The sequence below is a fragment of the Mercurialis annua genome, linkage group LG1-X (genome assembly GCF_937616625.2).
Source record: "Mercurialis annua linkage group LG1-X, ddMerAnnu1.2, whole genome shotgun sequence".
Classification (NCBI taxonomy): domain Eukaryota; kingdom Viridiplantae; phylum Streptophyta; class Magnoliopsida; order Malpighiales; family Euphorbiaceae; genus Mercurialis; species Mercurialis annua.
In genome coordinates this window covers 59,093,413-59,111,725 of record NC_065570.1, presented here as the reverse complement: position 1 = coordinate 59,111,725, position 18,313 = coordinate 59,093,413, and the positions used below count along the sequence as shown (strand labels likewise).

At 30.3% G+C, this 18,313-nt stretch overlaps 4 protein-coding genes across 5 annotated transcripts in view; 1 reads left to right on the top strand and 3 right to left on the bottom strand.

Moving 5' to 3' along the window:
* The window catches only part of LOC126680938 (probable rhamnogalacturonate lyase B), a 34,227-nt gene that overhangs the window by 4,063 nt on the left and 11,851 nt on the right, over positions 1-18,313 (bottom strand). Inside the window, exons 1-6 of one of the 2 annotated variants that reach the window (XM_050376248.2) lie at positions 2,198-2,527; positions 1,681-1,778; positions 1,303-1,424; positions 926-976; positions 349-468; positions 128-247 (exon numbers count right to left, since the gene is read on the bottom strand). In XM_050376248.2, the coding sequence (XP_050232205.1) occupies positions 128-247; positions 349-468; positions 926-976; positions 1,303-1,424; positions 1,681-1,778; positions 2,198-2,324 (638 nt within the window). In that variant the 5' untranslated portion in view covers positions 2,325-2,527. Of the gene's footprint in view, positions 1-127; positions 248-348; positions 469-925; positions 977-1,302; positions 1,425-1,680; positions 1,779-2,197; positions 2,528-18,313 lie in introns of those variants that run through there. The other variant, XM_056104273.1, reaches the window with a different exon arrangement.
* On the bottom strand, positions 2,851-6,022 carry LOC126680946 (uncharacterized). Its single transcript, XM_050376259.2, has 6 exons — positions 5,870-6,022; positions 5,671-5,755; positions 4,753-4,888; positions 3,925-4,062; positions 3,699-3,820; positions 2,851-3,293 (listed from the first exon to the last, which is right to left on the bottom strand). Exons 2-6 carry the CDS (start codon positions 5,712-5,714, stop codon positions 3,137-3,139), a joined length of 597 nt encoding a protein of 198 aa, XP_050232216.1. The 5' UTR covers positions 5,715-5,755; positions 5,870-6,022; the 3' UTR covers positions 2,851-3,136.
* Positions 6,780-9,690, top strand: LOC126674039 (uncharacterized). The gene is made up of 5 exons (XM_050368407.1): positions 6,780-7,082; positions 7,654-8,487; positions 8,566-8,871; positions 9,049-9,108; positions 9,178-9,690. Exons 1-5 carry the CDS (start codon positions 6,780-6,782, stop codon positions 9,364-9,366), a joined length of 1,692 nt encoding a protein of 563 aa, XP_050224364.1. The 3' UTR covers positions 9,367-9,690.
* LOC126680929 (uncharacterized) lies at positions 13,053-17,208 on the bottom strand. The gene is made up of 5 exons (XM_050376236.2): positions 17,017-17,208; positions 15,129-15,747; positions 14,390-14,963; positions 13,679-14,292; positions 13,053-13,552 (listed from the first exon to the last, which is right to left on the bottom strand). Exons 2-5 carry the CDS (start codon positions 15,744-15,746, stop codon positions 13,121-13,123), a joined length of 2,238 nt encoding a protein of 745 aa, XP_050232193.1. The 5' UTR covers position 15,747; positions 17,017-17,208; the 3' UTR covers positions 13,053-13,120.

The window sequence follows — 18,313 nt, the reverse complement described above, 5'->3', positions numbered from 1 at the left end:
TGGATAGTATTGAATAACAAATAGTATCGAATTTCAAGTGCTAGCTCTGTGTTAAAATACTCTCTATTTCATTATGTATTATCTTAGGCATGCCATCATATTCTGTAGATGCTATCAATTTGCTTACTTGTCTTTTCTTAGTTTAAAAGTAATCCTGGTTTCACCAAGTTCAAAACCTGGCCACTCCGGCAGGTGCTCATAGATTGCATAAGAGTAAAAGCCTGAAGAACCACGGAGCAATATAAACCTAGAGAAAAAAAGGCATCTTTCGTAAATCTTGTAGCAAATGATCTCCTGATAACAACATATATATTTTTGTATAAATGCACAAAGCATCTTAGCAAGAACCTTTTATCTATATTTAGTGGAATGTATTTGCCCTCCAGAGAGGGATCCCACATTCTTGTAAACGAGAGTTCGACGTGCTCCTCATCTGAAACAATCACCCTAAAATTTGTTCCACTAATCCTGCATAGCAATCAGTTGTTCATTCACACATCAGCAAAAACATTTCTCTTTTTCAGGTAACAGCACAAGAATTATAAGGAAATGAACTAGAAGTGCCCCAATTTTTCACAATTGGAGTGAGGTCTAAACCTAAACTTGTTAGACTATCAATAAAAACATAATTAACAAAGATGTATAATACTTTAAAATCTTCTTGAGTGAATCACATATCAATATACTATGCAGCGATACATAGCTACAGCGACAAGCTTCTAGTTAGATTATCCCTATCTCTTCATTATCATTAAAAAAATTCTGAACTTTCTAGCTGGTCATGTGATACATATTCTGCGGATAATTTTATTGCTGAGAACGAGAAGAGAAAAGAATATTTTTTATCAAAAATTATAGCTCAATGAACCAAGTTAAGCGGTCAAATTCTAGTATCATGTGAGAAACAGCAAGCAAAAGGGCATACACATCAAATATTCCCTTGCCTCCTGGTTCATTCCAGAAAAGATCCCAGTACCTACACAAATAAAAACTCATTAATTTTCTAGCTGTGACATGACTTCAACTTCTATTGATTTTCTACTTATAGCAGTTTGAAAGAAAACTAAGAACAATAAGTAACAAGCATCAGCAGAGGACTGGCAATAAGAATTTTGCTTAAGACTGAGATTACGCATCTAATCTAGTACCTTCCGATCACATCAATGTAATTAGCAATTGCTTTTTATGCTGACGTAAATGGCATTCGAAAGATGCAAAGCAGTAGTGTAGTGAAGTCCAGAACTTGGACAATATTTGAATAAAATTCAGAAACTGAAGAATCTTCATTATAACATAACATACCCCCGATTTGTTTCACGATTGAGAACTTCGAGCAAATTATCAATGCCATTATACCGTATGCCAGTAACAATACCCTCAGGTTTTGATAAGGTGACTTGAACTATGCCATTGTCCATCACCACCTGCCAAAAAGCACATAATAACCATAATATTTGTCTGGATCAATTCTACTTTATGCAAATGATAGTAGATTTATAATTCATTTGTATAAACATAACCAATTCTACAACACTTCAAAAATTAGAAGTTGTAAATGAAAATAATGAATTTTTTAATACAACTATGTTCATTTACAAAAGAATTCCATAAAATCCAGAGCACCAGCAACATGTAAAGTACTTATAAAGAAAAAAGAATTTGCACACGGGAATTAAGTACATGGCGATCTTGAATATGCAATCGGACAGGAGGATGAGCCATGGTGCCACAATTGTCGTATCGCGGAGCTTGATTACCGTAATGAAAATGTTGCATACCTGAAAGACAGCAGTCATCACTATGACAAAAGATTGAAAATTGAAAATGGATCTGAATTTATTTCCAGAATATTGTTTACATACATATAATTAAAAGCTAATGAGGCTACAAAAATTGGCAGGGATTCCAATCAATTTTCAATAGGGTTATCATAAATATATAGCGGGTAACTAATAATCAATTAAGTATGCAGGTCTTGAAGAGAACTGTTTATAGAGTGATTATGATGATAATCAAAGTGAAATCCATGATCAATTAACAAAAACTAAATCTGTTAATTTGTTAAAAATAGAATTAAAAGGGCGCGAAGATGGGTAAAATTATTTGATGAGTAACTACCGATCGTGCTGCTTAAATTGCTAGTATGCGAAAGAAAAGCAGCGACAAGGAGGAGAGGAGAAAGTGAGGCAAATTATACCAGCGGGAGCGGGAACAGCAGCAGGTATTTGTGAAGTGGAAGATGAACCGGTGCTGTGAGCATGATCACGAATCCGATCACCGTAATCGCTTAAAGAACCCAAAATATTTTGCAGCCTTTTCCTCATTAAAATTGGAATAAAGGACAGTTGAACAAGTTCAAAACAAGAGTTGCTAATTAACTACCTCTTTTTATTTCTAGATATTTTTGCAAACGTTGATGAACGTTGCCACCATGTTGGAAAACAATGAATCAAATACATGATCATCTTACGCTTGCATTTTTGTTTTTCCCAACCGCTGTTATAACCAACTATTCCACTCATTTATTTTGTTTTATCTTTTTGAGATTCCACTGAAGTTAGCGTACTGATTCTCAAAAGAAGTTGCCAATTCCCTATTTAATAACCCTTGAAAAACCACAAAGTAACCTATAAAAGGTTAAAAAAATTCAAAAATATACTTTTATCCCCTCGAGAGAGATATCTATAAAATATTTTTTATAGATAAAAATAATATATTTGAGCTTAAAGCGTGTTTTTAAAAATTAAGTGAATTTTTTAGTATTTTTGTGGTTAATCTTTTTTTATTACCCCTAAAATATAACTGCACCAATCTTTTTTGTTTTCAAGAAATATGTCAGAATAACTGAAATACAGAAATCAAATTATCGCATTCCATTCAGTTACATTACATTTTTTAAATTTAATTGTTTTAATTGCAAGTTCATTCTACAAGCTGTATTTATAAATAAAAAAAAAGTAGAAATGTCGGTAAATTTGCAGAATACTCCAGCTGTCCACGACCCAAATGAGTTTTAACAGTAACAACGGTATGCCCTCAGTTGTTGATTACACGTCCACATAAATGGAATATGTAGCCTCAAAGATGTGTGATTTACATAAGCCCTAACCTGTACCTTCCGAGCTAATGCATTGTATTAATTCTCTGTTTTTCTCTGGAAAAAAAGTGACCCTAATAGAACAGCAATGCCTGCAAATGCAATGGTGAACATAATCCGTCTCGGTGAATAATCTCGTGGTGGTCGTGGCTGCCTTCTTGGAGCACCTTGTGGTCTTTCAGCTTCCCTCACATCCCTTCAAACATTTACAAATCAATTCAGGCTCATAAAAGCATGAAAAAATCTACAATGATTCAATCAACCACAAGTTCACTATGCCTCATTTAGAGCACTTGCATTTCTACATCCCACTCACTATACTTTTCCCGACCAAATTGATCAAATCAACATATTCTCTCAAGATTCACTTTACAATGAATGTCTTAAATTTAAACCTAAAACCTTAAAACAGTTTAAATTCTAACCAAGACTAACACTTGCATAACATTAGGACAGCTCAACGAGGCCCATAAAACAAACACAGTTAAACAGCTAAAGAAAAAAGAAGTTTGAATAACTTGAAACAAAAATCATCAAAATTTATGAAATTACTAAATGTATTTATTCACAAGTGGCTACTAACGAAGGATAGTAATCCTACCTGGAAGATCCAACATTATTATTTGACACACCAGTGCATCCAGTCTCATGCTTGAATCTTTCTCGCAATCTAATATATTTATTGCACAGATGACAAAGTTCTGTGCGGTTCCCGCATACCTCCTGAAATTTTACAGCTTGAGATGAAAAGACGGTGCATCTATCAATTGGTACGAAGTATGACGATGAAAACCATCGTGTAATTTCTAAATGATCAACAGTCTTACCTGATGCTCAACCAGATCAATGGCAGGCAATGGAAAATCACAGAATTCGCATGTGACAATCCTTTGAGGACAGTTTTCACCTTTATGTATTGCTAGAACTTCACGCTCCATTGACTCGCTGCAAAGTGAACAGGCCACCTGCTCAAATACATAAGGTCAAGATAGTAGAAGATACCCCAACAAACTTCACCACCTATATTTGAAACCTAACCTAACAATTTCATCTTTTGAGTTGATTGGTTATTTGAAGGTATCGAAGTCTCTATATTCGAAAGATCTAGAGTTTGATCATTCACAACTCTCATTTAATTAATTAAATATTTGAGCACAAGATAAATTGAACTTTTACTTATTCACGCTTCAAACCTAATGAGAGAAAATAAAGCCATCGCTGGAATCTCAACAAAAAAATTTAAACTTTATTGATGGGTTATTTGACAGCAATTATGCAGTATCAGTATGGTTTATTCCGTAATTATGAAAATAGCTCAGAAAAATTAAAGTTAAATCTTAACTTCAGCAACCACATGCGAGAAAGGATCATAGCCAGGAAATAATTGCAACACCGACAACAAACATACTGGTGGTATTTCTTCCTATGCCTACATTTATCCCTTGTTTATCATTTGTACTATATTATTAACCATAACTAATCATAATGGACAAGAAGTTCAGCATCTTCTCCCCTCCTAAATTATATCACTAACAAGTAGCTTCTTAGTATATGGTCAAGCAGGAATGCCATTTCAATATAAATAAACAAATCCAGCTTTTCTGTTCAAAAAAATACTTTAGCTATGGCAAATAGCTTAAAATAGACCAACATACCGGAGCATGCATATTTGAGAAGTGTTCGTCATAATGCTTTTTTGGGACCATATCACCACAAACTTTACATTTTTCAAGATTCCGAGAGCAATGTGCAATATGCAAATTGAAGTTCAAAGAAGGAATGTCTCTTTTACTGGAACACACAGAAAAAAGAACTGCTGTAAGAATAGTGGTCAAAGTCAACAAACAAAATCACCTCATCATTTGAAACATAATATGAAAAAAAATACAGATGCAAATAGCATTAATCATTACAAGATGAGCAGACTATTTAACATAGAACATATAGGGAAGAAATGAGAACTCCAAAATCAAAATATAATTTTAAAATCTTTTTACAAAATTTACTTTATAAATGATAGACATAGTTATTACTAACATTTATATAAGAGGCACAAAAAGTTAATTTGATCAGGCACATGACCATCACTAGGATTTACTCAAAAATTAAAAATTAAAAAATGGCATGAACAATGAGGTCATTCTTTTTTGAGAAAAAAAATTTAACCATTTACATTTCATATATCTCGCATGTATTAAAAAGGGTTAGATGTAAACAAGGGAGACTATCTCAAAAAATTGACAATTATGACAACCTGGTGTTGTGAACCTAACAACAATACTAACTAGGATACATCCAGATCAACTTGAGTGTTACACATAATATCCAAACAATCATATTCCAAATTTGTCAAATAAAAAAAAATAAGGCTGAGAAAAGAAAAAACAAATCTTGATCCTAATAAAGCTTCATATAAACACAAGATTGCTAATCTATATCATCATAATACTAATTACGAGCTAAAATACTAAAGATAGTTAATAACAAACAAACAAGAAAAATTGAGATCGATAAGTCAAGAAAGATAGTTCAACCACAATCAAACAAGATAAGAAAACATATTAAATTATTACCAGTGATCGCATAAAGTTGAGCTCTCCTCTGATGCAACTGCCATATCGTGGTGCAAAAACGAAACGTTTCTAAGCTCAAGAAAACCTGAAAATGTAAAAAAAAGAACAATTAAAGAAAAAATGATCAAGATTACAGAAATAAATAAACTGGCGATGAGCATGCATTTATGATCAGCAGAATAGCGCAATGAAAAATTACCTGAAACTGAATTAATTCGATTCGGAAGATTTGTGATTCTTGAAACCTTTTATTTTCGTTTTTTTCTCTCCTTCTAATTTGATTAATTTAGGGATTTTGCAGTCACGAAGAAGAGATGAAAATAAAAAAAAAAAAATTGCTTGATTATTTAGTTTCAACTAACTTTAGATGAGAGACTTTTGAGACCTTTGGGTCCACATCTATGATTTTTACCAAAAATGCTCCTCATTTTTAACGGAGAAAATTTGAGAAAACACCCTAATTTTAAAAATATTTGTAAAGATTACCTCCCTTATGAAAAGATACGTAAAATACTTCCTGTTTTAAATTTATTCTTGTTTTTACTCACACGTGTCTTTTCTTAATATATTTACCTAGCTTATTTATTTTTTTACTCCCGTTTTTTTTAAATCTTTATTTTTATACTCTAGGAGCAGTTATTGCTCATTTATTTGTTTTTCGCTCAGTTTTTCGTTTATCTCAATTCTGTCGAATCTTTGAAACTTTTTGATTCTTCGTTTTGCCTCTTCTTTTTGCCCTAACTTCTCGTTCTTCTCCGCTTACGATTCTCTGTGTCGCATTGCTCGTTGTCGTTACTTTCATCATCTTCATTGTGCTCCGGTGAGAATTTTTTACGTGTTCTGTTTTCTTTTCTCTGTTGACGATATCGTTTTGTTGAGTAATTTACTGTTACATTTAGTATTGAGATGTGTTTATCATCTGATTGTATAATCAGCATTGTTTTTTTATTAATTAGATGTGTTTATCATCTGATTATGTTATTTAGCATTGATTTTATTATGATTTTACTTTGTTTTCTATTCATGCATTTATATATTTATATTTTTTATCTTTATTAACTTATCAAGTGTTTTTGTGTTTGTTTTTGATTCTCAGTTAATTGCACAATATGAGTGATAGTGATTTTGAAGAAACATTATCTGATTTTTTGAGTAAAAACAAGACTTCTAAGAGTCCTGAGAAAACAATGGAAAAGGCTGGTGTTTCTCCTCTTCGTAGGAGTTCGAGAAGTAAAGAAATTATTAAATCTAATGCTGTTGTCTGTGTAAAAGAGAAGAAAGCAATTGTGAAATATAAGTCTGTGAAGAAGGATGTTGCTTGTAAAAGAAAAGGAGATGTTGTTTTGCACCAAAGAGATATCAAGAGGAAAAGGCTTGGTAGTGATAACTTGAATAAAAGTGATTCTATGCAGGTATTTTTGTTTTTTTTGTTATGATAATGAAATGATAATATTATGACAATCACATGATAATGTACTGATAATATGAAGATGTGTAACATGATAATCACATGATAATGTGTCAGATAAGCTCTATGATTATGACATGATAATGTGTTTGATAAATATGTGATAGATTATCATATTATCATATTATCATATTATAATATGAAGAGCTGCTGATTTAAGGAAGTTAAGATAACTTCTTGTTAATGTATTGTTGTTTGATGATTATCTGATGATAATATGATTATAATTTTGTTTATATGATAACATTTTTAAGATAGTTGTATTGTTGTATTTGAAATTATAACATGATGATAATATAATGTCATTGTAAGATAATATGATTATAATGATTGCTATCATTGAAATTATAACATGATGATAACATGATAACTCTGTGAAGATACTGCATTGATCATACAATATTATATGATGATTACTTGATGATAATATAATAAAATTGTGATATCTGAGAAGTTTCTGCCTGAGTTTTAAATGATACCTTTTTTTTTTTGTTTTTTGTCTTTGTTTACTGCAGAAGTTTGATTTGTTAATTGATCCAAAGGAACGTTTTGTTGGGAAAGTTGGAAATGCAAGTTCCAATTCAGTGATCAAAAATATAAAGTTGAAGCTTAATGATGATCAGTTATCTATTTTAAAGAACAGTAGGTTTGGTTCCTTTTTATGGCTGGACAAGGATGTACTTAGTCTTAGACTCATACATTCTATACTTTTAAGGGAGGTGCATCATGCCAATCTTTCTGAACTTTGGTTTAATTACGGATCTCAGATTCTGCGTTTCAGTTTGTATGAGTTTGGTCTCGTTAGCGGTCTTGTTTGTGGAAGTGACGAGTCAAGATTTTCTGGTTATTTTGAGGATGGTGATTTTTTTAATAAATTTTTTAGTGATGAGAGCAAGATTACACGTCAGGTTATTGAAGCAAAATTTCTTGATGCTGTTTGGGAGAATGATGATGAGGCTGTAAAGTTTGCGAAGCTTTACATGGTGCAATGTTTTATTTTGGGTAATCTTGGGACTACTTTGATTGAAGATCGTTTCATTCACTTGCTGGATAGTTCTGATTATGATGATTTTCCATGGGGGAAATATTCGTTTGAATTATTTGTTCAGTCTACTAAGAACAAGCTCTCAAGTAAACTGAAGTCATCAAGTCAATCTACCTTCTATCGACTTTATGGATTTCCGTATGCCATCCAATTCTGGTTTTATGAAACATTAGTTTCTGTGCCTCAGTACCTGTGTACTTTGAACGATGCTGCTGCCTATCCTCGGTTAATGCGTTGGATACCGAAGGATATAAAAAAAATGCAGAACTTTGATTTTAAAGTTTTTGATGATGAAACTGAAAAGGTATAATGATGCTTATTTAATTTTTGCTCGATTAATTTGTGTATTTTTCGTGATCTAATTATTAATTAATTCTTATAGGTCACAGTCCTTTCAAATATTGTAGCAACTGACGATGAGTCTGGTAGTCTTATTGTTAATGGACTCTATTATCAAGGTCACGTTGCTGCGCAAGAAAGAAATGATGCTTGTATAGCTGAAGTTAGAATCATGGAAGTGGCAAGGTCTGCTTGCGTTAACTTTGTCAAGGAATTGAAAGCTCAGATTTTTGACAATGATGTTGATTATTCTGATTTGGAGAGTGACGTTCGAAAGCGCATTTGTGCTTCTGTTGATAATTTTGAAGTAAATCAATTAAGTAATATTTTCAAAGTCAATTCTGGAAAGGTATGTGGTTTGTTATAATTGTATGATAACATTATGATAATATTAACATTATTCTATGATAATTTTATGATAATGTTATCATAATGATATTGATAATATTTATGATAACTGTATGATAATATTCTTATGATAAATGTATGATAATTTTTAAAATGTTTTAATTTTTGTTAAATATAGGCTGAAACTGTAGAAAAGAAGATACATAATTCTGTTGATAGTGAAGATGTTGACTATGAGGTATTTGATATTTTTATTTCACATATATTTATTATTCTAAATATTAATTTCTTAATATTTATTTTTTAGACTGATAATGAGAAAAACATTGGCTCTTCGGAAGAAACTGCGAATGATGATAGCGTGTCTTATGAGGTTTTGAGGCGGAGTGCTGATGTCCAGCAGAATGTTCAGCCGAATGATCTTGATAATAGTAAAAATGATGAACCTGTTGGTGAATGTGTTGATGGTGAAATGGTATATTTTTTCATTTGTTAACAGCTAGATAATTTATTGTTTGTTTTTTTATTAATCTCTTTTTTTTATAGATTGTTACTGAGGTTAATGTAGAGTTGGAAGGCTTATTGCATGATAATCCTGAAATTGAGGAAGGAATTTGTGGTGAGATGGATGGTGGTGTTGTTGCTGAAGCTGACACTGTTGTTGATGACTCGGAGAGGAATTTTGACGTGGATGCTCTTTTTGATAGTAATCCTAATGAGTCTACTGAAAACATTGATGAAGTTAAGCATGCTGAGTTGGCTGAGAAATTTGAACAAGTTGAGGAAGCTGAGTTGGTTGATAAAATGGATTCAGATGGAGAGGGTGATAGGATTCAAAAAATTGATGATATTGAGCAGGCTGAGCTTGAAGAACAAGCTAAGAAAGTTGATCATGTTGATATTGTGGTTGCTCAAGAGAATGAAAAATTGGTTTTAAATGAAAAAGAATCTGAGTTGGAGGTATCTTTACAATTTGGATAATTTGATGATACTGATATATAAGATATTCTAATGATAATGTATTTCTTTTTATATGTGATGTAATGGCATTTTATTATTCTGACTAATAATGTCTTATTTAAATTTAGAAATATTATAATTATAATTTGTTATATGTGATTATGTTTTGATAATTTCATATCTAATATAATAATGATACGTATATGATAACATGTATTTGACAATGTAATGTGTCTGTAATTAGTGTGCCATGATAACTGTATGATACTTTTATGATACCTTTATGATAATATCATTTCTTTTAATGTAATAATGTTTGTAATTATTGCGTCATGATAATTGTATGATACTGTATGATACTTTTATGATAACATCATTTCTTTTTTATTTTCCTGGTGAAGCAGATTTTTTGTAATGCTGCTGTGGAAGAAGTTGATCAGTCAAGCAAAATAAATGAGCTAATTGATTCTGAAGTTGCGATGCTTAGTGAAGTATGCAGCGATGAGTTTATAACACCTCCTTCTGTACAATCAGATTTAAATGTTCCTTCTGCAAATATAATTTTAGAAAAGGAAACAGATGAATCTGGTGATACTGAAATTGCTGATCATGCTGCTTGTGAGCAACAAGTATCTTCACTTGTTGCATCTTTGTCGTGCTGGGTTCGTACTGAGGTATTTATTAAATTTTGTTTTTGTTTATTTTTTATTTTTGCATATGCATTTATTTAAAATGTGTTTATTTATGCAGGAAAAAATAATTGAACCAGCTGTTCTAGTTAATAAGGTTGAATTACCTAAAACAACAGCTTTGAAAGAAGAGATAGTCACTGATGAAACAACTATTCAAGCTGAGAAAGTTGCTGCTCCGAGAAGGAGATTGAAAGTAATGTTTTTTTTTAATTATAATGTTATTTATTTAATCAGTGTTTTTTATAATTTATTTTTTGTATTTTAATAGCTTGTAAAAAGAAAACTGAATGAAGAGTTGAACAAGGATGTAAAGTTGGAGAATAGTTCAAGTATGATGGCAAAACAGTTTCCTCTGCTGATGAAAATTCGCAATTTAGACAATCCTGGAAAAGTTCAAGCAGTTGGTAATACGTTTGTAAATCGTAATCCTTTAATTGTTGAAAGTGTGTCTGATATGTGTAATCAAGAATGGCTTTCTGAATTTAATGACTGGATTTGTGTTGGCACATACAAGAAGAAAAATGAAATGTAAGTTTTGTGTTATCTGATTTTTTTTAATATACTGTCGATATTTATTTATTTGTTATTAACATTTTGTTTTGAAATTTGTAGGAATGAAATTTATTATCCAAATTACAAAACGTTAAGACCAGTGATAAGGCTTGGTGGAGAGGGTATTGTTACTAAAGATTTCTTTTACAAGCTTCATACACCAGGAGCCTATTTGGATTCAAGTGTAAGTTATATTTATTTATATTATTATAGTTTATATAAGCATATGATATTTTATTGGAATGATAATATGATGATAACATAGGATATTATTAAGATAATAACATGATAATATTATGATAATGGTGTTTTTATCTGTATGATAACAATATTATCATAATATTATGATAATAATATAATGATAATATTATGATAACAGTTTTATCTGTATGATTATCTTATGATAATGAGTTTTTATATGATACTCCTACTAAGTTTTTAACTTTTTTTGTTTTTTTTTTCAGCATATTGATTGTCTGTTTTCATATTTGAGGAAGAAGTGTTTGTTTCTGAACAATGATTACAGTGTATGTGGTAATTTTTTCGATCAGTATGTTCAGAATGGGTATTTACTCTATCAGGAGACACGTAGTGTGACTGATTTACCAATGTTTGCTGAATTATATAATTTCATTGTTGGAGAAGATGGTGCTTATAAGAGGTGTTGGTCTGATGTGAAGAATATACTGTTTCCAGTTCACCTTAAAGTTGATGGTGAATCTCAGGACCATTGGATTCTTGCTAAACTCAGTTTTGAGTATAGGACCTTTTTTGTGTACAACTCTCGTAGGAGTGAGCTTTATGATAATCATACTGCTACTGTTATGACTGCATATGCAACATTGCTTCCGCTGATATTGGACATTGTTGGATTTTATGATCGGAGTGATATCAACTTCCACTCTGTTTATTATATGGACAAGAGTAAAATTGATCCATTTGCTGTAGCTTATGTTGACAGACTTCCTGTTCAAGAAAAAGCGTAAGTTTCTTTCTTTTTCTTTCATATTTCTTTTTATTTTTTTCAATTAATTAAAATGTTGAGACAGTGACAATTTTTTTAAACAATGCAGAGATTGTGGTTTGTACATTGTGGCTTTTGCTGAATACTTGATAGAAGGGAAGGCAATTCCGAGAAATATTGATGTCTTTAGACTTCGTGAAAGATATGCAACTAATTTGTACATCTATGGAAGGTGGAAGATCAAGACTAAATGTGGTTATATTTCTGAATGAACTGTTGTTTTTAGTTTTTAAAACTTATACTAAAGTTTTGTGATTGTGTAAATGTGATTCTGGAACAAAAATGGTTGTGTAAGTTTTTTACAATGTTAATGATTACAATTTTAGTTTTTTGCTACTCAGGTAATAATTAATAATTATGTCATAATCAGGTGATACTCAGATGATAAAATAACAAATGATAACTTTATGATAATGTGACTAATAATAAACAGGTGATAATTATGTCATAATCAGGTGATATTCAGATGATAAAATGATAAATGATAAGTTTATGATAATGTGACTAATTATAACAGGTGATAATTATGTCATAATCAGGTGATAACTTTATGATAAAATGGTAATGTGATAAATTTATGATAATGTGATTAATGATAACAATTTCAGTTTTTTGATAATCAGGTGATAATTATGTCATAATCAATCAGGTGATAATCAGATGATAATGATAATAATATGATAATGTGATTACACTTTAATGATAAATTTTATGATACTCACATGATAACTAATGATAATTTTATAATAATGATAAGTTGTCTAATGCTGTTGATAATTATATGATTATGTTGTGATATTCATATGATAATATTTTCATACCTATCATACCTATATTATGATAATTATTCTATATCATTAATACATTATATAAGAATGATTGTGATATTCATATGATAATATTATCATACCTATCATACCTATATTATGATAATTATTCTATATCATTAATACATTATATAAGAATGATTAAAATTTTTTATTGAATGAAAAATAGTACAATTAAATTTTCAATGAACAGTTCTAGCCTTTTTTTGGAATATTTCTACAAGTCTTACGATTATGTCCATATTTTTCACATCGGCTGCACTTATTTTGATTTTTTTGTTCATCTGGTCCTTTTATTCTTCTTTTTTTTGGTCTTCCAGGTTTAATTCTTCCTATAGGAGGTAAGATAATGACATCTTCAACCTCTGCAGTGACTTCCCATGTTTCTTCTTTAGGAATCGGGTATACAGTTTCTGCATATGTAGCAAGCATTTCTTCATTTGTGAAATACTTTGAGCAATATTCAGTTGGGTCTTGATGTTTGTAATTGAATACAGCAGCAGCATGTTTACATGGAATCATTTCTTCTTGATATCTGTTGCATGTGCAAGATTTTTCCTTGATGTTAACAGTGGAGGGTTTACCATTTTCAGTAACAGTAAATATGTCATCATCAGATGGCTGAACCTGATAAACAGATGATAATATTAAACTGAACTTTGATAAACAGATGATAATACTAAAGTGAACCTGATAAACAGATGACAATGCTAATAATAAACAGAATACTATTATGTTTAAATGAATGCTTACCTCGATTTTGAGGGAATTAATATAATTTTCCCTTAGCAGAGAATCATATTTGGTAGTCAATTTTGTGAAAGTTCCTCTAGCAAGATTTCTGTTTTTGTAGCTCCATCTTTGTACCAAGCTTCTCAAGTATTCCATAAGCATGGTAACTGGTAATTCTCTTGCCCTATTTACTGCTGCATTAAATGACTCAGCCGTATTTGAAGTCATTATGTTGTATCTTTTTTTCACAGAATGTGAAACTGCCCACCTTTTGAATCCTGCTTCCTTGAGATAAGATATAACTGCTGGATTTATATTGTTAAGCTCTGCCATATGAGTATTAAATTCTTCCTTTGTATAAGCTCTTGCTGCTGCTTTGAACAGATCTTTAATTGTCTTCCGATTCCTTCTGAATTTGCTTTTCATGTTTTTTAGTAAATGATATATGCAAATATCATGTTGAACTTCTCCAGCAAAAACACTCTCTATTGCATTTTTAATGCTCTGATGTCTGTCTGAAATTATACACATTTCTTCCCTTACACCAAAAACATTTTTGATGTGTGTAAAAAACCAATTCCATGATTCATCATTTTCTGAATCTGTTATTGAAAATGCAAGAGGGAATATTTTTCCTGTAAAATCAAAGTTTGTTTTGATTATCAGATTATCACATGATAATGCCATAATGATAACAGTATGCTAATAAAAACTTTAATGCTGAAAACATACCTGCTGCATCAAGAGTTGATGCTGAAAACAGAGTACCTCCATATGGTCCTTTCAAAAAGGTAGCATCCACAATCATAATAGGAATACAGTGATTCCATCCACTTATAGATGCCTTCAGTGACATGAAAGCATAGAGAAATGTATCATCCACATCTGTTTTATAACTTACAAATGATCCTGGATTTGTTTGCATTATCATGTGAAGATATCTTGGTAGTACACCATATGAATCTTCTGGTTTCCCTCTTAAAAGCTCTAGTGCAATTTGTCTACATTTCCATGCTTTCCAATAATCTAATTTGATGCTGTAATCCTTTCTCATGTCTCTTATTATATCATTTGGTGTGTAAATTGTTTTTATATCCAACAATTGTGATTTGATGATTTTAGCTATTGTTTTTGAGCTGACATATTTCTGGTCTCCCATTCTCATCTCCAAAGAACATGTATGAACATTGTTGTACTTTCGTACTTGAAACATTTTTGTGTTTCCAACCCTTGACGCATAAAATTTCCATTCACAAGATTCATCTACACATCTCAATCGGTACTGTCTTTTGCATGATTTTTGTACCTGTAATTAGTAATAATCAGTTTTTGATACTGTTATGCTAATGTTAACTGTATCACAAACTTGTCATTTAAGTATCACAAACTTATCAACTGATTATCACAATTCAGAATATAATTACTTAAATAATAATAACATAAAAAGGACAAACAGAATATTGAAATGTACCTTGTATTGAAAATGATCTGATATTCCATAGAGGCTCATCTCTGATATTACTGATTCTTTATCAGTGAATATGCCTCCTTCTTCTAATTTATGATTAGTTTGATTTATTGCAATATAATCTTCATTAAAATCTGTTTCCGGAAGATCCTCTTGAAGGTCACAAAGAAGGTTTGCATATTCAATCATATCCAAATTTGAACAAGACATTTCTTTTTCTTTAAAGAACTGTTCATCCAGATATGTCATATCGTCTTCTTGAACTAGAATTGAATCGTTTGCAGCTGCTGATGATGATGATTCCAGAAATCTGATAGGCTTATTTAATATAATGCAGATTGGATATTTTGTGAAGTTCATTTCACTCCTTTTTAACTGTATATAGAATCTGAGGCTTCCTTCATCTTTTATTTTGATTGGAGGATAATCATCACTGACTAGATATTGAATATCTAATTGAGTGTCAGTCTCTTGAATTTGCAAATGTTGATATACCAATTCAATAAAACTTTCAAATGTGCAGTCTATTTCCAATAAAATTCCTGTTATTTTGAAGTTTATATATTTTCCATCTTCTGTCCATTGTCCATCATGTTGCATTAGCACTTGAATAATTTCCATCCTGAAAAATGATAAATAGATGATAAATTAATGAAAAATAGATGATAACAATGCTGTATAATGATATTATCCTGTGATTAGCAGATATTCAGCTAATAATATGATAATTTGAATTATCATGTGATTATCAGATAATACACAGACAAAGTATCATGTGATTATCACAATTATTATCACATTGTCATATCATTATCATTATCACATTATTATCATATTATTATCATTATTATTTGATTATCATGTGATTATCAGACAAAGTATCATGTGATTATCAGATAATTTGAATTATCACCTGATTATGACATTATTACTGTTATCAACTGGTTATCAACTGGTTATCACAATTCAGACACATTCACATTATCATATCACATTTCGGACACATTATCATTATCATGTGATTATCACATTATCATATCATTATCATTATCACATTATTATCACATTATTATCATTATCATGTGATTATCATAAGATAATAAACAGACACATTATTATTTGATTATCATATTATTATCATTATCATGTGATTATCATTTGATTAAACATGTATATCATAAAATTATCATTATCATGTGATTATCATGTTATTATTATTTGATTATCATGTGATTATCATGTGATTAGCAGACACATTATCATTTGATTAGCAGACACATGTTATCAACTGGTTATCAACTGGTTATCATTATCATTTGATTAGCAGACACATGTTATCAACTGGTTATCATTATCATGTGATTATCATGTGATTATCAGATAAGTTAAATTATCATGTGATTAGCAGACACATTATCATTTGATTAGCAGACACATGTTATCAACTGGTTATCAACTGGTTATCAACTGGTTATGACATAATTATCACATGTTATCAACTGGTTATCAACTGGTTATCACAGTTCAGACACATTCACATTATCATATCACATTTCGGACACATTGTTATTTGATTATCACATCACATGATAATCAGGCAAACTTATTAACTGATTATAATAATTTAGACATATTATCATTTGATTATCAGTTAAAATATAACATATTATTATCATGTTATTATAACATTATCACATTATCATGTGATCAATTTAAACTAAAATATTTTTATAATATAATCATATGATAATAATAATATTATAATCATATTATCAAGAACAGATAATTAGAGTTTAAGAATCACTGTTTTTATGAAAATCGAGCTGTTACAACTGTAAATTTTAAAAAACAGTTACAACTGTAAATTTTATTAACAAGATCAGATAATTACCTTTAAGAATCACTGTTTTTATGAAGATCGAGCTGTTTTGCTTGAATTCTATATGTGATTTGCAGCAGAGAAGAATAATTCCGGTGATCGATCTGTTGAAGAGATTTGTATTTAGGAATCTGAAATTTCGAAGAAGAATTTTTCAAAGAAGCGTGCTTGATTACGAGCTGAGAGAAGAATTTAGAGAGAGAAAAATAGAGAGAGAAAAGTAAGATTTCTAGTTGTGCGTGAAAAGTAATGATTTCTTTAAACATTGAGTTTATATAGTAGGAGTAATTTTTTAATTAAAAAAAAGCGGAGAGTAAAAATTTAAAATTAGAAAATTCGTGATGTATTTTTCGTAAGATTTCATTGCTGATGTAGAATATCAAATTATTTTTGTAATTTAGGTAAATATCTATTTTTCTCTTTTTAACGCCGCTTCATGGAGCGTGGTGTGCACACGCAGTTGTTATCATTACTTGGACCTACTCCTTAAGAGCCCATAATCTTCAACCCATTGTAAGCCCAACAGGCCTTTTCACAAGCCCTTTCTATCATAAGAGATCATAGACAATTTTAGCCATCTAAAAGCATCATTATAATGGTTTATTCAAGAGTGGGAATAAAAAGATATAATTATTTAATTTATTTCAACATTAATTTTAAATTTTAAATTTTTATTATTAAAATTTTGAAAATTGATGCCAAATGAATTATAAAATAAATTACGGAATATAAATAAATAAAATAAGGAATAAGCGAATTAGTGTAAACCATGAGCCAAAAAATAAATTATGCAAAAGTATTAAATTACATTCCTTTAACTTGGTAAGATAATATATGAGGATAGTGCAGGGAATATAGGGGCAAGCTCCACTTTTATATCTCAGATAACATGAACAATAATGTTTCAAAATCAAATAATATATTTTGCAAAAGAAACGCATCAACATCAATTAAGAAACTGGATTTTATTTTCCTGCTTTATACATCAATCATGTCACTGACTCACTGATTTTATTTTTTCATTTCTCATTGTTTTTGCACTATGGTCACATTATTAGATGTGCTTATTAGTTATAGTATTAATATTTATATTTAATCGTGAGTGGACCACCGCAGTTTTCTTTTATGAAGTCCATTGGTGGAGCGAAAAGTATATAAATATGTGTCTCTGAATATATAAATCCACTTAATTTAATTATGTGTACGGAAGTTACGTTATAATACTACTATATTAGGAAATTTTAACTAGTTAAGGATGTTCATAAGACCGGCTACATCTGTTTTATTTTTAACTACCTACCCTTCCTAC